Below are 25,771 nucleotides of genomic sequence, written 5' to 3' on the forward strand. Positions count from 1 at the left end.
TGTGGTAGGTGGTGCTCATATTCCGGTTATATTAGAGGTAAAAGGACCCTGTCTGTGGAGTCAAAGACTTGGATGCAGTTCTAATTCTACCCCTTAAAGCATGACCTCACATCATTTAACTTATTGAAGCCTCCGTTTTCACATCTGTAAAACGGAGATACTACGATTTGCCTCATAGAGGGGTGATAATACATGGTTTCTCACGTACTGCCTGGCGAATGGCAGGTGTAAAATACTGATTGAGGAAACCTAATTTTCCCTGGGGCTTCATTTTTCGATGTGTTAGGACCACGTCTGAGGTACTCCTAGCCTGCTGCCCCATCCCCTGAGCCGTGAGCACTTGGCCTACTCCCAGCGGGGCCCAAGCAGCCCCTTCAAAGCCCTAAACCTGGGCAACCCCTAAACCTATTGGCGACAGTGCCACTCCCACCGCCCCACCCCCACCCTTGACATCTCGGTCCTCCTCCCTCAGCTGCGGCCCGCCTCACTTCCGCAGGAAGAGGCGGGCGAGTCCGCGCGCTTGGCGCGAAAGTCGGTTCGCCGCATCGGCAATTTCCGGGTTCGGCGTTTGCTTCGGGTCGGGGGCGCCGCCGGCTGCGGCGGGTGTGCGCCGGGCTGGCGCCCGACCCCAGCCACCGCCCAGCAGGCCGCGTGCCCCTCCACTCGCCTCCCGAAGACCCCCCCTGGCTCCACCGAGGTGAGTGAGGCACGGAGAGAGGACCCAGCTCCCTCCCCACCCCAATTGGGGGGCCGCGACACCTTCCCTGGCCTTCGGGGCCCTTGTTTCCCGCCGGTGTAACCGGCCTTCGGACCGGCGGGTGGGACTTTGATGCCGGACAGGACGTGGCTGCGGTTGGACCGAGAGCCGGGCCTCTCTGTGGCAGCTGGCAAGCAAGAGCATTCGGCCTTCTGGGGGCATGGCCTCGCTAACCGGCTTCCACTTTTCCATTAAAGTCCGTTTACTGAGGGGTGAACAAACGTCAGGGGCCGTGGACAGTTCCGTTCGTGGATCCTTGAGCTAAGTGCAATTGAATGCCCATTGGCTTAGGGGTCTTAGAGCCCCATAACAAAGGGCCCGAATGTATTCAATTTAGGGACATTAAATTTGTTCTCTGATTTGCCAGGATTGGTGTTGTCATCTTTTTCCCTGACTTTGCCCGCATTCCAGCGTTTCTTAGAAACTAATGAACGAATCCATGGACAAGGCTTTGTTTGGGCCTTGTTGTCTGCACAGAAAAGTAGACGCTATTAACTTTTAACTTTATACATGATGTGTTTTGTCCTTGTTAATGGTTCCTTTATTTTGACAGTTCAAAAATGTCCAGAAATGACAAAGAACCGTTTCTTGTGAAGTTTTTAAAGTCTTCAGACAATTCCGAATGTTTTTTTAAAGCACTTGAGGTAAGAATAGTTCAAAATGCCTTGTTTGATGCTGTGAATTCATTTTTTTCGTTTTTAGTGTTTTCGATTTGTTGGACTCTTTATGTCTTAGTAATTTATTTTCTTACTAGTTTTATTGTAATGTACATTAATATAGATGTGTCGTTACATATTTTGGGTTGATGTAAATATATCATTATAATGTATTTTGGGGAGCATGAAGTCTATTACTTTTTTTTAGGATTTTATTGGGTGGAGAGAGAGGTGAGAGATCACAAGCAGGGGGAGAAGCAGGCAGAGGGAGAAGCGGGCTCCCGGCTGAGCAGAGAGCCTGATGTGGGGCTTGATCCCAGGACCCTGAGATCATGACAGAAGGCAGACGCCTAACTGACTGAGCCAGCCAGCCAGGCACCCCATTATGACATTTATATTGAAGTTCGCAAATTTGCTATTCTTGGAAATTATATTGCTTTCTATGTCTACTAACTAGAGTAGACCTTTGTATGCTGAAGAAATTTGAATCTGTTATATACTGATTACACTTCATTTTTTTGTAGTTAAAAGTATGTTTCACAGTGTACAGTGTAATATGGAAAGATGTGGGGGGTATTGTAGAGCCTTGCTACTTAGACCCCAGCAGCATCAGTAGAGTTGGAAGTGTAGAACCTTGGGCCCAACTCAGACTGACCAATTAGATTCTGCATTTTAACAAGATCCTCGGTATAATTCCTATATATATTAGAGTTTAAGAAGCACTGTTGTAGCAGGTTTTTTTTTTTAAGTTCATTCAGCAAATAATTACTGAGTGTCATGACCTGTTAAGCACTGTTGTAGTACTTGGGATACATTGGTGAGCACAGCAGGGAAAGACCCATACTTTCTCAGAGCTTACATTCTGTTTTAGCAGGAGGACCTAGACATAAATCAGGATAAATGAGTAAACTGTATAATATGTTACATGGGGCTCTGTGCTGTGTGAAGAGAAAAGAGCAAAACAGTTTAAGGAGTTCTAAAGGATGTTTGTTGTGGGAGAAGGGAAGGTTACAATCTTAAGTAGAGTGTGATTGGTGAAGGCTTTATGGAGAAGATAAGTACACTTGAAGGAGGTGGGATGGTTAGACATGTGAATGTCTGGGGAAGAAGCTTTCAGGCAGAGAGAACAACCATACACAGGTCCCTGAGAAAGTACTTGGAGTGCCTCCCCAACATACAGTGTGGTTGTAGTGTAGTGAACAAGGGTTGGGGGAAGAACATTAATGGGTGCTTTAGAGAGTAAGAGTAAAGAGGTCATGTAAAGAGCCTTAAGAGCCATGGTAAGGACTTCGACTTTTTCATTTGAGCAAATCTGATTGAAGTGAGGGATCAAGTCAGGTGAAGACTGGGAAAATATTTCATGGAGTGAGAACAAGAGCAGAACCTCTAACAAGTTTATGCATGGCTTGTTCCAGACCTAGCAAGAAACAAGAAGTGAATAGAGAATGGTAAGTAGGGGAGAAAAGAGGTAGAAGGTTAGAGTGGGGAGATAGGCAGGGGCCAGACTCGTGACCTGATTTGTATCATTAAAGAGATTACTAGTTGCTGTATGGATAATAGATTTAGGGCAAGGAAAGGAAAAGGAACCACTTTGTAGACTTCTGCAGAGGTCTAGGTGAGAGATGATGGTAGCTTTCAATGGGAGAAAAGATTGGATTAGAGATGGATTTTTGAAGATAGAGTTCATAGGACTTAAATACAGGTGAAAAATTTCAGGTGCACTCTTTCATTTTTTTTCTTTCTTTCAGTCAATAAAAGAGTTCCAATCAGAAGAATATCTTCAGATCATTACAGAAGAAGAGGCATTGGAGATAAAGGAAAATGACAGGTCGCTTTATATCTGTGACCCTTTTAGTGGCATTGTCTTTGATCACCTCAAAAAGGTTTGCTAACTTTTCGTGTGTTCCTTCTGTAGTCTGATTTTTGTTGTTTTTGCTTCAGTGGACATAAGTTCTTTACTGACCATGAGGTATTATACAGATTATGAATATAGGAGAATCTTTTGGTTTGGGAGACCAGAATTATATTTTTAAAGACTAATCGTGTTATGGTAGGCTTTTGTTATATGTAATTTTTATATTTCAGGATATATAACTTCTCTTAGCTTAAGTCAATGATATAGTAATAAAACACTTTATTGACGGAGTTCTGCCGTACTTAAACTCGGTTTGATTGCAAGATTTTCCATAAAAATTTGGGAAAGACCTCAACATAATGCTTGGTTATTTACTGTCTTTCCTATGTGCTCTTTCACACGCAGTTTTCATACCTATACCTTGTAGAGAGGGTCTGAAACATTATATGCCTAAAGGAAGCATTTTGGGGATGAATATTGCTGATATACCAATGAGCCATCTTATTTCTTTTTGTTGATTCCAGAGTCTACTGACTCATTACTTTTTTGGTGTCTGGACAAGAGAGAAGCATTGAAATAAAAGTAAACTGGCTGTAATTCCATCCAGATTACAAAGAAGTGATTCTTGTTTGAAGGAGAAGAAAACATAGAAGAGTAGGTAGATGCAGTATCTGCACAATTTATGGAAGGTCTGTGCCCACCTTTGCCAAAAGCATTGTTGGTCTACCCTCCTTTTGAAAATAACACACCTTGTCAGATAGAATCAATAGCATTAAAAACATATTTTCCTATGACTGAACAAAAAGGTAACAATAATTGTTTACCGAGCGCATCTTTAAATCAGTCATGCCCTGGTGACTTTGGCAACCATATGCTTTTTAGATCTGACTTGAATGTGCTGATGTTGAGCAAGACTGTCAACTTTTCCTAACTCAGTTATCAATGAAAATAAAAGGCCATTTAAAAAAAATTTTTTTTAATTTATTTTCAGCGTAACAGTATTCATTGTTTTTGCACCACACCCAGTGCTCCATGCAATCCGTGCCCTCACTAATACACACCACCTGGCTCCCCCAACCTCCCACCCCCTACCCCTTCAAAACCCTCAGATTGTTTTTCAGAGTTAAAAGGCCATTTTTAATAGCCTTGTAATATCTTTGAGAAATACTTACTTGGAAAGACATTGAGTTAAAGACAAAGTATTTAAAACACAAATGTAGAAACTGCCTAGGATTTTTGTATGTTTGTGTGACAGAATAGGTATTTTAGAAGGGGTTAATTAGGCTCTTAAACTTTTGAACTGCTTGGTTGGCTGGATACTTCATTTAAAAACTATATGGATTTCCCCAATTATTATAGCATAAGTCTGTTATTCCTATAACCTATCATTAAGACTGTTTCTGATATTAAAATTTGGTGGTGGGATGCCTGGGTGGCTCAGTGGGTTAAGCTGCTGCCTTCAGCTCATGTCATGATCCCAGGGTCCTGGGATCGAGTCCCACATCGGGCTCCTTGCTCAGCAGGGGGCCTGCTTCTCTCTCCGCCTCTGCCTGCCTCTCTGCCTGCTTGTGTGTGTCTCTCTCTTCCTCTCTGACAAATAAATAAATAAAATCTTTTTAAAATAAATAAATAAATAAAATTTGGTGGCAGTTGTGATTGAATGTGGCTCTTAAAGCTTATTTCTTTTGATAGCCTGCACTAATTGCCTGTGCGTTTAATGTGTAGTGTCTCTGAGAAGTTATATAATGGTCCTTATTTTGTCTTATAACAATTTAGCAGTGGTCATCAACTTCTGTAAAGAATTGCTAAATATTGAGGCGCCTGGCTGGCTCGGTCAGGTTAGCATCTACCTTTGGCTCAGATAATGATCCCAGGGTCCTGAGATCGAGCCCCATGTTGGGCCCTCTGCTCAGCAGGGAGCCTGCTTCTCCTTCCCCCTCTGCCTACTGCTTCCCTGCTTTTGCTCTCTCTCTCTCCCTCTCTTTCTCTGTCAAATAAATAAAATCCTTAAAAGAAAAAAAAGGGGGGGGCCTGGGTGGCTCAGTGGGTTAAGCCTCTGCCTTCAGCTAAGGTAATGATCCCAAGATCCTGGGATTGAGCCCCGCATCAGGCTCTCTCTGCTCAGCAAGGGGCCTACGTCCCCCCCTCCCCACCCTGCCTGCCTCTCTGCCTACTTGTGATCTCTCTGTCAAATAAATAAATAAAATCTTTAAAAAAAAAAAAAAAGAAGGAATTGCTAAGTATTACAAAATTGCTAAGTATTACAAAATTACAGTAATTTTATAAGCGAGAGGTCTTTTCCTACATACTAAACTTTCTCCCTTTTTTGTAGCTTGGCTGCAGAATTGTTGGCCCTCAAGTAGTCATATTTTGTATGCACCACCAGCGATGTGTCCCAAGAGCTGAACATCCAGTTTATAATATGGTTATGTCTGATGTAACTGTATCTTGTACAAGCCTGGAGAAAGATAAAAGGGTAGGTACTGAAAGGAATATCATGATCAATATATTTATGTCCACACTTAATCTTTCACTGCATAGGAGACACTTTGAAAGACCTTGTACTCGGTGTTCATGACTTAAGGTCTGTATACACCAATGTATAGCTTTTCTATTTTAATGAAATAGAAATAGTGGAATCTGTTTTATTGAGAACTACTTGAAAGAAAACTCTCTTTTTCCCCTTTTTCCCCTGAGTTTGAGTCACATTTTTCCATAATAGGTGGTTAATCTTCTTTAAAAAAATGTTGATGGAGTGCCTGGGTGGCTCAGTTGGTTAAGCTTCTCACTTTGGCTCAGGTCATCATCTCAGCGTCTTGGGGTCGTTGGGCTCTGAGCTCAGTAGGGAGTTTTCTTCTCCCTTTCCCCCAACTTGTGCTTACGCTCCCTCTCTTGCTCACTTGCTCTCTAATACATAAAATCTTTTAAAAAATTATTTTAAAAAACGTTGAGAGGTAGAATGGGCTGTGGTTTTAACATTTGCTACGAGGAAAGAAATGCTTTGACAATGCTAAAAGAGAAAATACACATTTTTATATATAATGTGTACAATTAATATTTTTAAATATATATATGCACAGTATATTATAGAAGCAACATAGGTTAATAGACTCATGGAGTTGAAAGGAACAACTATATGAAAGTAATTATTTTAAAGTTTATATATAATTCATATTTATTTTTATCCAAAAAGTAATTTGATTATTTAACTTTATAGTGGTGAGAAACATTTGTGCCTTCAAGTTAACAACAACAAAAGATATTTGAGTTTTTGTATAAAAAAATGGAAGAGATATTGTTTGCTTTGGTATTAATGTATTTTCTTTTGGGTTTACAGGAAGAAGTTCATAAATATGTACAAATGATGGGTGGACGTGTATATAGAGACCTTAATATATCAGTAACTCACCTTATTGCAGGAGAAGTTGGCAGCAAAAAATATTTAGTTGCTGCAAACCTGAAGAAACCTATTTTGCTTCCTTCTTGGATTAAAACACTTTGGGAAAAGTCACAAGAGAAGTAAGAAAGACATTTATGTGTTTTCTAGATTTGAAAAAATGATACATTCGATCATTTTGGCATATTGTGGGTTGTTACAGGGGAGGTTTTATGTTGTCCTTTTGGGATTTGTTATTCAGGGACCAAAAAAATGGGGTTATTACTCTTCACTGAAAATAAGCATAATCTGCAAGGTCTCATCAAGGTATAAGTTGATAAGTAGAATAGGCTTTTGATTTAATACTAGTTACAAGGTAAGAAATGCTTTGACAATAAAAAATTGTTTTCAGCAGTACATGCCTGTAAAATAGTTGAGAAGATCACTGTGGCAACTGTTGTTCTTAAGTTGCATTATCCTTCTACTACTGTGCTAAGATGGAGAGTAAATTAGCAATTTTGACAGTCGTATTCCCTCATAAAAGTGTCTATGTAAAGTTGAATATAAACATATGTCAGCCATTAGGATGTGGTCATTCAGTAAATGTTTATCAAGTTCGTTTTATGTACCTGGCCTGAGCTAGGCTTTAGACATACCTACTAAGCAAAGGAGGATAGCATCCCTGCCTGCCCCTGTGGACCTTAGAAATGGGCGTTTTTTCCAGTCTTTTTTCGACACCATCCAGCACATTCTAAACCTGCCTCCACACTGGTGCCTTTATTCTTAACACATCTGTCTTAAATGGAAAAAGAATGACATTTTTGTTAGTATTGTGCTAAAAATTATTGCTTATTATTTATATCATATGATGGAAGGATAAAAAGTCCATCTTTCTAGTAGGCAACCAAGGTCCTTTGAGTTTTTAAGTAAATTCACACGTAAAATTTTGGAAAATATACCACTTTGACCAGCATGAACTCAGAAGAGTTAATGAAATAACATTTTCCCTTAAAACAGTTTTATTTAAGAAGCTCTATCTGAAATACTACTTTTTTGATGAGCAGATAGTGTAATTTTGAGTTTCAGTACCCCTTTTCTAAAAAATGAGGAAAGCATTAGTGATTTCTGTTGTTTGTCATTATTCTTCTGATGAATTTTAAACCATTTGGTATATTAATATGTTAATTTTTTCCTTGTTACTTATTTTTTCCAGAAAAATAGCTAGGTATACTGATGTAAACATGGAAGACTTCAAGTGTCCCATTTTTCTTGGTTGCATTATCTGTGTGACTGGCCTGTGTAGCTTAGACAGAAAGGCAGTTCAGCAACTCACAATTAAGCATGGAGGTCAATACATGGGACAACTGAAAATGAATGAATGCACACACCTCATTGTGCAAGAACCAAAAGGTAAAACTTTGTTTCCCAAATGGAAAAAATGCAAAATTTTCTCTAGTATTTAACATTTTAAGATCTTTACAGAATAGCTTTTGCTTCTGATGTGTTAAAAATCTCATATTTTTTCCCCCTAAAATCTTAGAAAAATAGTTTGGTTCACAAATCTGTAGAAAAGTTACATGACTATCCAGGTTTATCCAGGTCATTGAAAAAATATTTTTTTTTCAATTTCCAGTGGTTTTTATTGTTTGATTTTTTTGTTTCAAAGTTTGCTACATAGTTACCAAATAATTACAGAACAAGAAATTTGGATGAACAACAAAAAGGCTAATAATAGGTGTAGCTAAATTACATTTCTTTCTAATGATAAATTTTATTTTATTTATTTATTTTTAACATTTTATTTATTTATTTGACAGAGAGAGAGATCACAAGTAGGCAGAGAGGCAGGCAGAGAGAGGGGGAAGCAGGCTCCCCACCGAGCAGAGAGCCGAATGTGGGGCTCAATCCCAGGACCTTGAGACCATGACCCGAGCTGAAGGCAGAGGCCTAACCCTCTGAGCCACCCAGGTGCCCCTCTAATGATACATTTTAAGGGCCTGGCTTAGTTTTTAATTGAATGAATCTGATTTACTGGATGAACTAGAAGTTACAACTTGAAGATACACCTTGCAGAGCACGAGGCAGTTAAAAGAAGAAAAAGATACTACCAATAAGAAGAATTCCTTAAAATTGTGTTTAATTTTGGTGTCCTGAAATGTTTATTATCTGTTTTGGAAGATTTTTTTTTTTCTTTACAAATAACCTTAAAATATATACAAATTGATGAGAGAGGAATTTTGTTAATGTTTTTGTTATTTATTTATGTCTGTGTTTTATTAAGCTACCTAGATAGCAAAATAGGAAAAAAAAAAAAAACCCTGCTAAAATTAATTGGTAATTGTCCTTAAATCAGAACTTTGTGTATGGCCAACTATGATATAATTGTGAGTAGAGTTGGTAACTGCTATTGAATTTCTGAACCTGAAGGCAGTTCATCTCTTTGCTCTCAAGAATGTCCAAAAAAATCCTTTTTGTGTTATTGTTTAGTACACATTGACCTCAGTTTCTCTATGGTACTGTTTCAAAATACATTGTGTTAAAAGTTGTTTTAAGGCGATAAAAAGATATATTTCTTACAATATGCCTGTTTGGACTTCAAGTCAAATCCTATTGACATTAGAATAGACTATTCAAAGCTGGTATTTTTATATTGTGGACATTTACAATCTTCACAGTTGTTTTATTCAGTCTTACTGAAGCCACATAATTCTGTGAGTTATTCCCATGTTACAGAGTAAGAAACTGGTTTAAAGAAATTAAGCAGTGGAGACTATACTCAAACCTAGTATTTCAATCACCCCATATAAATTATGCAATTTTAAGAGACAAACCCCCTTGCATACAGTATATAGCATACTGTTTATATAAGAATAATTACTGGTAACTTTAATTTTGTTTTGGTGAGTTTTTTCCCATAACCTATCATGCTTTAATATTTCTACAAAGATATATTTTAATGGTTTACATTTTTCACTATTTCTTAATGATGTGATAGGTCAAAAGTATGAATGTGCCAAGAGATGGAATGTACACTGTGTGACCACACAGTGGTTTTTTGACAGTGTTGACAAAGGTTTTTGTCAGGATGAATCCATATACAAGACAGAGCCAAGATCAGAAACAAAGACTGTGCCTGATACTTCAACTCCTACTGGCCAGATCAACACAGTTGATAGTAAGTTTCAGTGGGATTAAAGTAAACAGTCATTTTTAACACCACTTTCTTTGTAAGAATTGATTTGTAAATAGGATCAGTGAGATATCGTAGGGAATTCCATCCTTTCTTGCTACGCTTCCAGGCATAATTATGTAGGCTAAATTGTATGAAAACTAGTCCAGAATTCTAGGTATTTCTTTTTAAAATGGATGTATATTTTCTTTCATACCTTAGTTTAATGCAAAAGATGATTAAAGAAGCCAAGATTACTACAAAGACTTAAAAAAGAATTTTTCTAAACCTGACTGATGGGCAAATGTAATACATTTTTATTAGTTTGCTACTATTATAGACCATCTATATTCATATAAAATTGAAAACCATTTCTATTTTGTACATGCCATGTTAGAATTTATCATACGTTATACTTTTTCCTTTCCTGGACTCTACAGGGAACAACTTCAGATTGCATATGGAAGCAAGCCACTATTAAATGTATTAAGTATGTTTTTATTTGAAATACGATATGAGCCTTAGTTTCATGTTCCCTTGTCATGCTTGGCCACCAAGATTAAAATAAAAACATTTGATGCTTACTTTGGAAATTATTCAGGCCCTTTGTAATTAACCTATGGGAAAATAGGTAATCACTATTTTATCTCCATAAATTTCTACATCTTTGTTTGATATGTAGGTCGTACTCTTTCAGATGTCAGCCATATTTCCAACATCAATGCAAGTTGTATAAATGAATCGATGTGTAATTCAGTTCTTAATAGCAAAGTGGAGCCTACACTTGAAAATCTGGAAAATCTGGATGTCAGTGCATTTCAAGCACCTGAAGATTTATTAGATGGTTGTCGGGTATGTCTTTATTATGTAATACCTCAGTGATAATGTACATCAGTACTTCTAGCCTGACTTTGAAGACCCCTCAGAGTTGGGCTTATTCTTTATCCATGTAAACTATTTACTCTAGCCAAGCAGATGTAAGCACTGGGCCACATCTGTCCATAACTGTCATTTATTAAGTGTTATTAATATCCTAGGCTGTGCTAATCAATTAATATATATTGTTAATATGTTGTATGTAATCTCGTTTGACTCCCACAAATAACTCTAAAATGGATATTATCCTGAAACTGAGGCTTGTTCAGTTCTTGTTCAGATTCATGCAGATATTAAGTAGACCTCCATCTACTCCAAATCCTATGTTCCTGACCACTAGACCCACTACTTTGTTTTATGTCTCTTGGGCTACTTAATTTTTTAGTGTGTATATAAACTATCTTATAAGTGCCTTGATGGAAACATCATATGCTATAGATCTCCTAGAGCTGAATTTTAATATATTTCTACTTGTAGAGTGGATAGGCTGTATATTAGTTGATAAAACATCAATTTATTGTCAGAACAGAAAGTGTCTTATATAATCTTTTATCCTAGACCCTGGTAATTATGGATATGACTTTTAGTTATTGTTTTTTTAGATTTATTTATTTTAGAGAGGACACCACAAGAGGAAGGGGCAGATCTCAAGCAGACTCTGCACTGAGCATGGAGTCCAACATGCAGCTTGATCTCAGTATCCTGAGATCATGACCTGAGCTGAAACCAAGGTTAGACGCCTAACCAACAGGGCCTCCTAGACGTCCCTAACTTTTAATTATTCTTACAGGAAGTTTATGATTCCTGATTTTTGTTACAGTATCTTCTAATAACAGAGGTTATTTAGTTTGGGATATAAATGGAGTTAGGATGGGGCGCCTGGGTGGCTCAGTGGGTTGAAGCCTCTGCCTTCGGTTCAGGTCGTGATCCCGGGGTCCTGGGATCGAGCCCCACATTGGGCTCTCTGCTCAGGAGGGAGCCTGCTTCCTCCTCTCTCTCTGCCTGCCTCTCTGCCTACTTGTGATCTGTCTGTCAAATAAATAAAATCTTTAAAAAAAAAAATGGAGTTAGGAATAGATCTGCCATTCTTTTTTTTTTTTTTTTAAAGATTTTATTTATTTATTTGACAGAGATCACAAGTAGACAGAGAGGCAGGCAGAGAGAGAGAGAGAGAGACAGAGGGAAGCAGGCTCCCTGCTGAGCAGAGAGCCCGATGCGGGCCTCGATCCCAGGACCCTGAGATCATGACCTGAGCCGAAGGCAGCGGCTTAACCCACTGAGCCACCCAGGCGCCCTAGATCTGCCATTCTTAAGAAAAATTTTTTAAAGACATCTAAAATACAGATGAAAAAGCTTTATATTTATTAAATTGGTTTCAATATATACATAGTGATACTTAGAAATAAATTATTGCATATAATCCTCAAAGTACTGTCCTCAGCTTGACTTAAATTTTCTTGTGTAATTGACTATGTAAAGGATATCTCAATTTATAGGTGAGAACACTGGTTTAAAGAGCCTAAGTCACTTACCATGGGCATGTAATTAATTATTGGCCTCTGAACCAAAATTTATACCCAAGTTTTCTGAATTCAGATAAACTCCTATTTCTTTCTTTTTTTTTTTTTAATTTTTTTTATTAACATATAATGTATTTGCCCCAGGGGTTACAGGTCGTGAATCGTCAGGCTTACCCATTTCACAGCACTCACCATATCACATACCCTTGCCAATGTCCATAACCCAACCACCCTCTCCATATCACCCTCCCCCCAGCAACCCTCAGTTTGTTTTGTGAGATTAAGAGTCTCTTATGGTTTGCCTCCCTCCTGATCCCCTCCTGTTTCATTTTTTCCTTCCCTACCCCATAAATCCCCCACCCTGCCTCTCAAATTCCTCATATCAGGGAGATCATGTGATAATTATCTTTCTCTGATTGACTTATTTCGCTCAGCATAATACCCTCTAGTTCCATCCACATCATTGCAAATGGCAAGATTTTATTTCTTTTGATGGCTGCATAGTATTCCGTTGTGTGTGTGTGTGTGTGTGTGTGTGTGTGTGTGTGTGTGTGTGTAGATATATATGCACACACACCACCTCTTCTTTATCCATTCTTCTGTTGATGGACATCTAGGTTCCTTCCATAGTTTGGCTATTGTGGACATTGCTGCTATAAATATTTGGGTGCATGTGCCCCTTCAGATCACTACATTTGTATATTTGGGGTAAGTACCCAGTAGTGCAATTGCTGGGTCGTAGGGTAGCTCTATTTTCAACTTTTTGAGGAACCTCCATGCTGTTTTCCAGAGTGGCTGCACCAGCTTGCATTCCCACCAACAGTGTAGGAGGGTTCCCCTTTCTCCGCATCCTCGCCAACATCTGTCGTTTCCTGACTTGTTGATTTTAGCCATTCTGACTGGTGTGAGGTGGTATCTCATTTCCAGTTTATTTCTGTAATTTAAATTTACAAGTAGTGGGGCACCTGGGTGGCTCAGTGAATTAAGCCGCTGCCTTCAGCTCAGGTCATGATCTCAGGGTCCTGGGATCGAGCCCTGCATCTGCCTCAGCATCCCTGCTGAGCAGAGAGCCTGCTTCCCCCTCTCTCTCTGCCTGACTCTCTGCCTACTTGTGATCTCTCTGTCTCTGTCAAATAAATAAATAAAATCTTTAAAAAAAAAAAATTTACAAGTAGTAAGATCTTCAGCATTTAAGGAGCGACCTGCATTTTAGATATTGCTATGCACTAGTATCCAGAAAGTAACTGAATTCTAGCTTCCATTTTATTTAAAGCCTAAAGTACTTACCTGCTGTCTACAGCAGGATAGATATGGATATAGATATGGATAATAATGCTATGGGATTGTGAAGAAATAATAAAAAATAAAAATTTCAGAATTGTTGGGGCACCTGGGTGGCTCAGTTGGTTAAGCGTCTGCCTTCGGCTCCAGTCATGATCTCAAGGTCCTGGGATTGAGCCCCATGTCAGGCTCCCTCCTCAGCCTGGAGTCTGCTTCTCCCTGCCCCTCTGACCCTCTCCTCAGCTCCTGCTCCCATTCGCTCCCAACTCTCTCTCTCAAATGAATTTTAAAAATCTTTTTTAAAAAAAATGTCGGAATTGTTAAAAAAATGTTTCAGATTATACTCTATTCTTAATGTATTAAATGTATGCAGAGCTGTGTATTTACACACAATGCATTTGGATATATATTTTTAATGTGTTCCTGTTGAGAGAAGCAAACCATCTTAAATGCATTAATCTAAAGTAAATATTTTCTTTCTTTGCAGATCTATCTTTGTGGTTTTAGTGGCAGAAAGCTTGATAAACTGAGAAGGCTTATTAACAGTGGAGGTGGAGTTCGTTTTAATCAGCTCAATGAAGATGTAACTCATGTTATCGTGGGAGATTATGATGATGAATTGAAGCAGTTTTGGGATAAATCAGCCCACAGGTTTTGTCCGTTTTTAATTCAAAGCAATTTCTACTCTAATGATTTTTCTTAAAATTGCCTATCCATGCAATTATGGAAACTGCATGGCAAGTGGGATGATAGTCTTTATGGTTTAAACTAATAATTATGTACTATTTTTGCAGGCCTCATGTAGTAGGAGCAAAATGGTTGCTAGAGTGTTTTAGTAAAGGTTACATGCTTCCTGAAGAGCCATATATCCATGCTAACTACCAGCCAGTGGAAATTCCAGTTTCAGATCAGCCTGAGAGTAAAACAGCCCTTTTAAAAAGGAACAACAGCTTGTCTAAGAAAAACTTGGCTCCTGATGAAAAGCATGAACAAGCTGATGAAGATCTGCTCTCTCAGTATATAAATAATATCCCAACAGTAGGTAAGAAATAGTTGATGAGTATTTACAGTCATTAAGAAATGTTTTAATAGGGGCACCTGGGTGGCTCAGTGGGTTAAGCTTCTGCCTTCGGCTCAGGTCGTGATCCCAGGGTCCTGGGATCGAGCCCCGCATCGGGTTCTCTGCTCAGCGGTGAGCCTGCTTCCTCCTCTCTCTCTGCCTGTCTCTCTGCCTACTTTGATCTCTTGTCTGTCAAATAAATAAATAAAATCTTTAAAAAAAAAAAAAAAGAAATGTTTTAATAGCTTAATACATATGTGATTTCTGCCAGTTTTTCTAGATTTTAAGCTAAACCTTTTTTCTTCCTTCATCTTTCTAAGGCAAAGCCTGGGGGGTGCTGAACCCTCTGACTGCCTTGTCTCTCTTCAGCTCACTGGCTCCTCTTTGATCTGTTTTATATGCCAGCATCAGTTTGTTAGTGTGAGTTTGTAACAGCATGAATTTTTCTTTTTAAATTTTTAAGATTTTACTTATTCTTTAGAGTACACATAAGGAGGGTGGGGCAAAGGGAGAGGGAGAAGCAGGCTCCCTGCTGAGCATGGATCCCAATGCAGGGCTGGATCCCAGGACCCTGAGATCATGACCTGAGCTGAAGGCAGATGCTTAACAGACTGAGCCCCCCAGGTGCCCCATGTAACAGCATACACTTTTATTTTAACCTTGTAATTATCTCTTACTTGGTTATTGTGATCATTAATGCATACAATGCTACACTGTACCACAACCTCTGTATATAGTCTTCTTAGTGTGAGAAGGAAACTTGCCAGTGAAGAGTTGTGAGCAGAATTTCTTCTTACTTAAGAAAAAATTTTTTGAAATATTTAATACAGTGAAAAGGATGTCAAGAATAATGCGATGAGTAGCCATATACTACTACATAAGTATAAGAAAAATAGAATATTCCACTCTACCAAAGCCTCCTGTGAGTCTCTCCATTTTCCTTATAGTTTACATGTGTCTATATATATATATGTATCTATATGCAATATAGATACTCATTTTGTGTATATTTTAGCTTATATAGATGATATACAGTATGTACTCTTTTGCTGTTCCCCTCCAACCATGAGAAATATTTAACCAAGTAACTGATTGAATATACCACAGTTTATCTGTTTTCCCACCATATAGACATTTTTATTGTGTCTTTTTTTTTTTGCCAGTGCAAACAGTACTGCTGAGATTGTTCTTACCTATGTCTCTGTGATTGCTCAGAGGTTTCTTTACATGTACAGGATGCCAAGTTTGGTCTGCTCTGTATAGATTAGTGATGCACATGTGTTAAACTCCTCCACTGTAATGTTGACTTTGACAGTTTCTCCATGTAGTTCTGTCAAATTTAGTTTTTTAATATATTTTGATGTTTTATTACATGATGATCCTCATTTTCCTAATTTTGTTTTTCTTAAAATCTGTTTTGTCTGATATTAATAGAATTATCCCTGCCTCATGTGAGTCAGTATTTATCTGGTATGACTGACTTTTTCTTTAAAACTGCAAATTTGGTTGCTTTACATTTACTGTTACTTGTGATATATTTTTATTATTTTATACCATCTTATTTCATGCTGTTTATCCTATTTTTCTGTGCCTCCATATTTAACATTTTTGCTTCCTTTTGGATAGCTTGAGCTTGCCCCCTCTCACCTCAATCTCCACTTCCCTATCCTCCCTCTACTGATGTAGAAGTTACATCTATTTATATTTTTAGAGATTACTTAGAACTAGAATGTGCATCATAACTTGAAATCTAAAGTTAATCAGAATTTTTTTCTTCATCTTGAATAATACGAGAACTTTATACACTATCTTCAACAGCACTGCTAATCATACCCCCTACATACACTCAATTTATGTGATTTGGGCCAGTATTTTCATTGTCTTTTTTAATCTGACAGATGCTTAGGTTTTTTTGTTTTGTTTTGTTTTGTTTTGTTTTTATTTTTTTCAGCATAACAGTATTCATTATTTTTACACCACACCCAGTGCTCCATGCAATCTGTGCCCTCTACAATACCCACCACCTGGTGCCCCCAACCTCCCACCCCCCACCCCTTCAAAATTCTCAGATCGTTTTTCAGAGTCCATAGTCTCTCATGGTTCACCTCCCCTTCCAATTTCCCTCAACTCCCTTCTCCTCTCCATCTCCCCTTGTCCTCCATGCTATTTGTTATGCTCCACAAATAAGTGAAACCATATGATAATTGACTCTCTCTCTGCTTGACTTATTTCACTCAGCATAATCTCTTCCAGTCCCGTCCATGTTGCTACAAAACTTGGGTATTCATCCTTTCTTTCTTTCTTTTTTTTTTTTTTTTTTTACAGCTTTATAAACATATATTTTTATCCCCAGGGGTACAGGTCTGCGAATCGCCAGGTTTACACACTTCACAACACTCACCATAGCACATACCCTCCCCAATATCCATAACCCCACCCCCTCTCCCAACCCCCTCCCCCCATCAACCCTCAGTTTGTTTAGTGAGATTAAGAGTCACTTATGGTTTATCTCCCTCCCAATCCCATCTTGTTTCATTTACTCTTCTCCTACCCCCTCAACCCCCCATGTTGCATCTCCTCTCCCTCATATCAGGGAGATCATATGATAGTTGTCTTTCTCCGATTGACTTATTTCGCTAAGCATGATACCCTCTAGTTCCATCCACGTCGTCGCAAATGGCAAGATTTCATTTCTTTTGATGGCTGCATAGTATTCCATTGTGTATATATACCACATCTTCTTTATCCATTCGTCTGTAGATGGACATCTAGGTTCTTTCCATAGTTTGGCTATTGTAGACATTGCTGCTATAAACATTCGGGTGCATGTGCCCCTTCGGATCACTACGTTTGTATCTTTAGGGTAAATACCCAGCAGTGCAATTGCAGGGTCATAGGGTAGTTCTATTTTCAACATTTTGAGGAACCTCCATGCTGTTTTCCAGAGTGGTTGCACCAGCTAGATGCTTAGGTTTTATATGGTCCATACTTGTTTTGATTTACCAACATGTGTAGCAATTTCTTTGCTTCTCGTTCTTTGTTGTATCTGAGAATCCTCTTCTGGAATCATTTTCTTTCCTCATATAAAATAATATCCTTTAGAAATTTCTTCAGTTTCTGTTAATGTCTTTATTTCTGCCATTGTGCTTAAAAAATAGTTATGCTAGGAATACATCAATGTAATATCACCTCACACATGTCATAAAGAGTAAAATAAAAAAAAACACTAGAAATAACAGGTGTTGGCAAGGATATGGAGAAAAAGGAGCACTTGTGCACTGTTGGCAGGAATGCAAACTGGTGCAGCCACTCTGGAAAACAGTATGAAGGTTCCTCAAAAAGTTAAAAGTGGAACTACCCTGTGATCCAGCAATCACAATACTAGGTATTTACTCAAAGAATATAGAAACACCAGTTTAAAGGGATACATGCAGCCCTATGTTTATAGCAGCATTATTTACAATAGTAAAGATATGGAAGCAGTCCAAGTATTTAGTGACTGATGAATGGATAAAGAAGATGTGGTGTGTGTGTATACACAGGAATATTATTCAGCCATAAGAAAGAATGAAATCTTGCCATTTGCAATGGCGTGGTTGGAGGTAGAGTATAATGGAAGCAAAATAAATCAGAAAAAGACAAATACCAAATGATTTCACTCATATATGGAATTTAAGAAAGAAAATAGGCAAGGTGGAAAAAAAAATGAAAGATAGAAAGCAAGAAACAGACTCTTAATTATAGAGAACAATCTAATGGCTATCAGAGGGGACAGGGGTGCAGGGATGGGCTCAATAGGTGAAGTGGATTAATGAGTCTAAAGACCTAACTAGAAAAAAGTTGCTATGGGCTATGTTAAAGAGGCTACCGCCTGAGTTCTCATCTAGGATTTTTAGGGTTTCAGGTCTCAGATTTGGGTCTTTCATCCCTTTTGTGTATGATATAAGGAAGTGATCCAGTTTTATTCTTTTGCATGTAGCTGTCCAGTGTTCCAAACACATTTTGTTAAAGAGACTGTCCTTTCCAATTGCATATTCTCTCCTGCTTTGTTGAAGATTAATTAATTAATGACCATAATTAATTACCATGGTCATTAATTAATGACCATATAGTTAAGGGTTTATTTCTGGGTTCTCTTTTCTGTTCCGTTGATCTGGGTGTCTGTTTTTGTGCCAATACCATCCTGTTTTGATTGTTTCAGCTTTGTAGAAATCTGGAAACGTGATGCCTCCAGGTTTGCTTTTCTTTCTCAAGATGCTTTGGCTACCAGCAGTCTTTTGTGGTTCCACACAAATTTTAGGATTGTTAGTTCTAGCTCTGTGAAAAAATGCTATTGATTTTTGATAGGGATTGCATTAACTGTATAGATTGCTTTGGGTAGGGCAGACATTTTAACAATATTTGTTCTTCCAGTTTATGAGAGTGGAATGTCTTTCCATTTCTTTGTGTCGTTTTCAATTTCTGTAATCAGTGTTTTTATAGTTTTCAGAGTACAGGTCTTTCACCTCTTTGGTTAGGTTTATTCCTAGGTATCTTATTATTTGGGGTGCAGTTGTAAATGGGATTGTTTCCTTAATTTCTCTTTCTTTTTTGCTGCCTCATTATTGGTGTGGAGAAATGCAACAGATTTCTGTATTTGATACTGTTTTTGTTTTGTTGTTTTGGGGGATTTTTTATATTTTATTTTCCCTTTAACTAGGCTTCACACCCAGTGTGGGGCTTGAACTCATGACCTGGAGCTGAAGAGTCACATGCTCTACTGACTGAACCAGCCATGCAGCCTGTACATTGATTTGGTATCCTGTGACTTTATTGAATTCGTTTATCAGTTCCAGCAGTTTTTTTGTGGAGTCTTTAGGGCTTCCTGTATATAGTGTATTATCTCCAAATAGTGAAAGTTTTAACTTTTTCCTTAGCCAATTTGGACGCCTTTTGTTTTTGTTGTCTGATTGCTGTGGCTAGGACTTCCTGTACTGTGTTGAATAAAAGTGGTGAGAGTGGACATCCTTGTCTTATTCCTTGTTAGGGGGAAAGTTCTCAGTGTTTCCCCATTGGATGTTTGCTATGGATGTTTCATATATGGCCATTATTATGTTGAGGTATTTCCCTCTAAACCTACTTTGTTGAGAGTTTTTATCATGAATGAATGTTGTGCTTTGTTAGATGCTTTTTCTGCATCTATTGAAATGATCATATGGTTTTTATCCTTTCTCTTATTGATGTGATGCATCACATTGATTTGCGAATATTAAACCACCCTTGCATCCCAGGAATAAGTCCCACTTGATTGTGGTGAATGATTTTTTTTTTAATATATTGTTGAATTCAGTTTGCTAAGTGGGGTAAGTGGTGGTTGCAGAGGAAGAGGGAAAAGCCCAACATGGGCCTCAATCTCTCGACTCCAGGATCATGACCTGAGCCAAAGACATCCATGTAACCCACTGAGTTAGCCAGATGCCTCATGAACCCCCTCCTTTTTTTTAAGATTTTAGAGAGAAAGCTCACAAGCGGAAGAAACAGCAGGCAGAGGGAAAAACAGGCTCCCTGCTGAGCAAAGATCCTGATGTAGGACTCGATCCCAGGACCCCACGATCATAACCTGAGCCAAAGGCAGACGCTTAACTGTCTGAGCCATCCAGGTGTCCCACATAAAAACCATTGTTAACTTACAGGCTACAGGTCCAGTTTCGCCCTTAGGCTGTAGTTAGCCACTCCTGTACAAAGCACCACTAAAGTTTTCAAAAACTAAGTTTTTACCTTTTTTTTTTTTTTTTTATTTTAGTTAGTGAACATACAGTGCAATATTAGTTTCAGGAGTAGAATTCAGTGATTCATCACTTACAACACCCAGTGGTCATCACAAGCGCCCTCTTTACTTTTTTTATTATTATTTTTTTAAACAAGTGTCCTCTTTAATACCCATCACCCATTCAGCCCATCTCCCATCCACCTCCCTCCCACCAACTCCCAGCTTGTCTTCTAATCTTAAGAGTCTCTTATGGCTTGTTTCCCTTTCTCCTTTTTTTTCTTTTCCCTGTTCCCATATGTTCACTTGTTTTCTTTCTTAAATTTCACATACGAATGAGATCATATGGTATTTGTTTGTCTCTGACTGACTTATTTCACTTAGCATAATACACTCTAGCTCCATCCATGTCATTGCAGATGGCAAGATTTCATTTTTTTGATGACTGAGTAATATTCCTGTGTGTGTGTGTGTGTGTGTGTGTGTGTGTGTGTGTACACACCACATCTTTTTTTTTTTTTTTTTTTAAGATTTTATTTACTTCTTTGACAGACAGATATCACAAGTAGGCAGAGAGAGAGGAGGAAGCAGGCTCCCCCTGAGCAGAGAGCCCGATATGGGGCTCAATCCCAGGACCCTGAGATCATGACCTGAACCGAAGGCAGAGGCCCAACCCACTGAGCCACCCAGGTGCCCCCACACCACATCTTTATCCATTCATCTGTTGATGACATCTGGGCTCTTTCCATAGTTTGGCTATTGTGGGCATTGGTGCTATAAACGTTGGGGTGCAGGTGCCCTTTCAGATCAGTACATTTGTATCTTTGGGGTAAATGCCCAGTAGTGCAATTGCTGGGTCATGGGTAGATCTATTTTCAACTTTTTGAGGAACCTCCAAACTGTTTTCCAGAGTGGCTACACCAGTTTGCATTCCTGACAGTGCAAGAGGGCTCCTTTTCTGTGCATCCTCACCAACACCTGTTGTTTCTTGTATTGTTAATTTTAGCCATTCTGACTAGTGTGAGGTGGTGTCTCATTGTGGTTTTGATTTGAATTTCTCTGATGATGAATGATATTGGCATCTTCTATGTCTGTTAGCCATTTGGATGTCTTCTTTGGAAAGGTATCTATTCATGTCTTCTGGCCACTTCATTGCTGGGTATTTGTTCTTTGGGTGTTGAGTTTGATAAGTTCTTTATAGATTTTGAATACTAACTCTTTATCTGATACGTCATTTGCATCTATCTTCTCCCATTCCATAGGCTTTTAGTTTTATTGATTATTTTCTTTGCTGTGCAAAAGCTTTTTATCTTGATGAAGTCCCAGTAGTTCATTTTTGCTTTTGCTTCCCTTGCCTAAAGCGGCGTGTCTAGTAAGTTACGAGGCCAAGGTTAAGAGGATGTGGCCTGTGTTCTCCTCTAGGATTTTGGTGGTTTCCTATCTCAACATTTAGGTCTTTCATCATTTTGAATTTATTTTGGTGTATGATGTAAGAAAGTGGTCCAGTTTCATTCTTCATGTTGCTGTCCACTTTTCTTTTCCCAACACCATTTGTCGAAGAGACTTTTTTCCATTGGATATTATTTTCCTGCTTTGTCAAATATCAGTTGACCATACAGTTATGGGTCCATTTCTGGGTTCTTTGTTCTATTCCATTGATCTATGTGTCTGTTTTTGTGCCAGTCCCATACTGTCTTGATGACTACAGCTTTGTAACAAAGCTTAAAATCCAGAATCGTGATACCTCCAGTTTTTTCTTTTTCAAAATTGCTGTGGCTATTTGGGGTCTTTTGTGGTTCCATGCAAATACTAGGATTGTTTGTTCCAGCTCTGTGAAAAATCTGGTGGATTGCATTAAATGCATAGATTACTTTGGGTAGTATGGACATTTTAACAATGTTTATTCTTCTAATCCATGAGTATGGAATGTTTTTCCATTGCTTTGTGTCCTCTTCAATTTCTTTCATAAGTGAGCTCTACTTTTCAGAGTATAAATCTTTTAACTCCATAGTTAGATTTACTCCTAGGTATATTGTTTTTGGTGCAGTTGCAAATGGGATCGATTCCTTGATTTCTTTTCCTGCTGCTTCATTATTGGTATATAGTAATGCAACAGATTTCTACACATTGGTTTTATATCCTGCAGCTTTGCTGAATTCGTGTATTGGTTCTAGCAATTTTTTGGTGGTCTTTCAGGTTTTCTGCATATTGTATCATGTCTGCAAATAGAGTTTGACATCTTGATTCACCAGTGCTTATCCATATTAGGGATTATATATTTTGTTACTGACAGTTATGTTTTTTTCTTCTACTTATCTGTCAGCCAACTTGATTCTGAAATGTAATAGTTGAAACTATTTGCTTGAGTCCTTCATCAGTTCTCTTAAATCCATATTGTAGTAACTAAACAGCTGTAATCTCAATATGAAAATTTTAGGAGTTTTTGAAAAATAAGTAACCATAAAAAATAATTCTCTTTATTATATTCATACAGTTATTTCCATGTGAAGGGCTTGATCACTTAGGCCTGTTACTTCTGTTTTTTTGCTTAACAATATTTTCTCAATTTTTCTGTGAATTAGCAAAACCAATTTTGGGACTGAGACAAACCCAGAGAGTTATTGGAGTCCCCTAATTTTCAATTAATTGGAGTTTCTAGTATACTAGGAATACCTGCAACAGTGACATGATTGCTCTTGTAATTCCTAATGGAAGGTGGAAATAATAACTGTATTCTTGGTAGCCAAGAAGATGGGGTGGGTTTGTATCCTTTCCTCAGGGTGTATTTACTGAGCCTTATTTTTTGTGAGTGTGGTCGCTATTCTCAGGCTTCATGTTACCTTAAAATGTAAGATAAATCCTCTGCTAGAAAACATTTCTTTTTCTCTTTCAGTTGAAGCTGTGAAGTCTGAAGTTGAGCCCTTTAATGACTCTACTCATATTTCTCTGCCAGAAGAAAACCAGTCTTCTGTCACTTGTTGCCTCCCTGACACTTCTACAATTACCGAAGAAGGTTTATTTAGCCAAAAGAGTTTCCTTGTTTTGGGCTTTAGTAATGAAAATGAATCTAATATTGCAAATATCATAAGAGAAAATGCTGGAAAAATCGTGTCCCTTCAGAGCAGAATTGTTGCTGATTACGCTGTGGTTCCTCTGCTGGGGTGTGAAGTAGAAGCAACTGTGGGAGAAGTTGTCACAAATACGTGGCTGGTAAGAAGACCCTGTAGTAGTTGAAATGTAGTGCTGAAGGATATCAGATGCTGAGAGTGTTAATGATTATTTCCTAGACAATTCAGTTTAGGTGCATTGGTGTTTGAGCAAGGTTTAGATTTTGCCTTTACCAAAGGGAATTGTAAGATAGGAAAATGTACAAGCTTCTTGGCCCCAGGCCTGGCAGAGTAGAGCTTATTATTTCCCTGGGGCCACAGCAGCAACATTCCTTCTTAAGAAGTTACCCTAGGTCATCTCCTACTATTTCAGTCCTCCCTGTTTTCTCACAACCAAAGCATGTGTGCACTTTCGGATTATTCTTTTTTATTTTGTTTATTTTATTTTTTGTTCTTTTTATTTCTTACTGTATCTTTTTTATTGACTGAACAGTGGTAATTTCATCATTTTTTTTACTTTCCAAGAGTTAAGAGGAAAATTTATAAACTACTACTTGGGAAGAAATTAAATTTACAGCAGTATTTAGTAAGTTAAATGATAAACCTGCCTGCTCTTAATATTCTGTATAATGAATTGATTTTTGTAGTATAATGTGAAATGTATTGAGAATAAGCACATACAAGGTTATATTGAATTGCTTTTCATGTAAACTCAAATTACTGGTAGTGTAAAAGCCAGTGTTAACCACTGGCTGCTTATTTCAGGTTGGCATTCTTGTGTTTCTTGTTTCTAAAAGGTAACCTGTATAGACTTTCAGACTTTAATTGATCCAAAGTCAAATCCTCTCTTCATGCCAGTCCCCGTGATGGCAGGAATGACTCCTTTAGAGGATTGTGTTATTTCATTCAGCCAGTGTGCAGGAGCAGAAAAAGATTCGTTGACATTCTTAGCAAATCGCCTTGGAGCAAGGTATGTAGTATTTTTTGTGCACCTGCTATCATGGTGTATCTTCTATCTGTTTTGACTTATTGGTGAACATTCAAATTGGAATTGGGCCAGGTGTCTTTATAATATTTATGGGCAGGGTATAGTGTACCTATGTGATGGCTCAGTACTAGTAGATGGATACCTGGCAGAGGTTCAGACCATGGGCATTAGTGCTCACCTACCAGCAGAGGGAATGTGTAAAGCTCATACAAGGGCCATTACTGAATATGGCATATCCAAGCTTTATTCCCTTCCATGGGTCCATTTGGGAGATTTATTTTTTTTCAGTAATGAATACTTGGGAAGGAAAAAAAAATGGACTTGAAAGTTACTTCCAAAATCCAAATTAATCCAACCCCTAAGTTAACCTTAGGTGGTAACTGTTTTAAAATGAAGTAGAAAACTGTTCTAACAGTAAATGTAAAGGAACTCAACTTTTATATTTAAAAAAAAGTTCTTTTAGATTAGATCTTGAAGCAACACTTAAAATGACTTTAAAGAGACACACCCAAAACAAATTGATTCAGAACATCTGAAAAGAAAAAAGAAAAAGACGGGCAAAGGTATGTCAAAGAAATGCGAACAAAAGGAAAGGAGGGGTTGCAGTTCTAATGTCAGACAAGTTTGGATTTAAATGAAGAGGCATTAAATAAGAAAAAGAAGAGTGCTATAAATTGCTATTCACACTGAAGTTAATATATATATATTATATATATATATATATATAACAAAAGAACATGACTTATTCATAAAACAAAAACAATAGGAGATACAAGATGGAATCAGCAGAAATACATTACTTGTAAGACTATAATTCCCATCTTTCACTTCATGAGAGGTCCTATAGAAAACAGGGAAGGATCTAGATTTCAATAGCATAGTCATCTACCCTGAAACACCAAACATACCTTTTCATGTGCCTGTAGAACACTTATAAACATTGCCTATAATGAAACTGGCCACAAAGAAAACCTCCGTAAATTGCCTAAAATAGGAAGAGTGCAGACCATACTCTCTAATCATGATGTAAAGACTAGAAATGAATAGTATAAATAGAAAATGAAAAGACCCTATAAACTGGACATTTTAGAACTATTTCATAACTCTTGGTTCCAAGGGGGATTCAAACCCATTTATAAGCCTTGAAGTCATTTATCAACACAATGGTAATAAGCAATCCCAGTGCCCAGATTGTGATCCTAAAATACCATTTCCTGCTAAAAGAAACTAAAATGTAAAGAAATGATTAATTCCAGGGGTGCCTGGGTGGTTCAGCCCATTAGGCGTCTGCCTTCATCTCAGGTCATGATCCCAGTGTCGTGGGATTAAGCCCCACAGCCGGTTTCCTGCTCAGTGGAGAGCCTGCTTCTCCATCTACCC

General features: G+C 38.1%; 1 protein-coding gene across 6 annotated transcripts in view; it reads left to right on the top strand.

Annotated features, from left to right (window-relative positions):
• The first annotated feature begins 519 nt into the window (after positions 1–519).
• TOPBP1 (DNA topoisomerase II binding protein 1) overlaps positions 520–25,771 on the top strand; it is a 63,654-nt gene continuing 38,402 nt past the window's right edge. For 2 of the 6 annotated variants that reach the window (XM_047736720.1, XM_047736721.1), the window contains exons 1-12: positions 521–697; positions 1,311–1,401; positions 3,162–3,296; positions 5,601–5,744; positions 6,606–6,787; positions 7,858–8,054; positions 9,640–9,819; positions 10,496–10,665; positions 13,978–14,141; positions 14,285–14,532; positions 23,190–23,506; positions 24,201–24,373. In XM_047736720.1, the coding sequence (XP_047592676.1) occupies positions 1,318–1,401; positions 3,162–3,296; positions 5,601–5,744; positions 6,606–6,787; positions 7,858–8,054; positions 9,640–9,819; positions 10,496–10,665; positions 13,978–14,141; positions 14,285–14,532; positions 23,190–23,506; positions 24,201–24,373 (1,994 nt within the window). In that variant the 5' untranslated portion in view covers positions 521–697; positions 1,311–1,317. Of the gene's footprint in view, positions 698–1,310; positions 1,402–3,160; positions 3,297–3,792; positions 3,958–5,600; positions 5,745–6,605; positions 6,788–7,857; positions 8,055–9,639; positions 9,820–10,495; positions 10,666–13,977; positions 14,142–14,284; positions 14,533–23,189; positions 23,507–24,200; positions 24,374–25,771 lie in introns of those variants that run through there. The other 4 variants (XM_047736722.1, XM_047736723.1, XM_047736725.1 and 1 more) reach the window with 3 other exon arrangements.

Source organism: Lutra lutra, chromosome 1 (genome assembly GCF_902655055.1).
Source record: "Lutra lutra chromosome 1, mLutLut1.2, whole genome shotgun sequence".
NCBI lineage: Eukaryota > Metazoa > Chordata > Mammalia > Carnivora > Mustelidae > Lutra > Lutra lutra.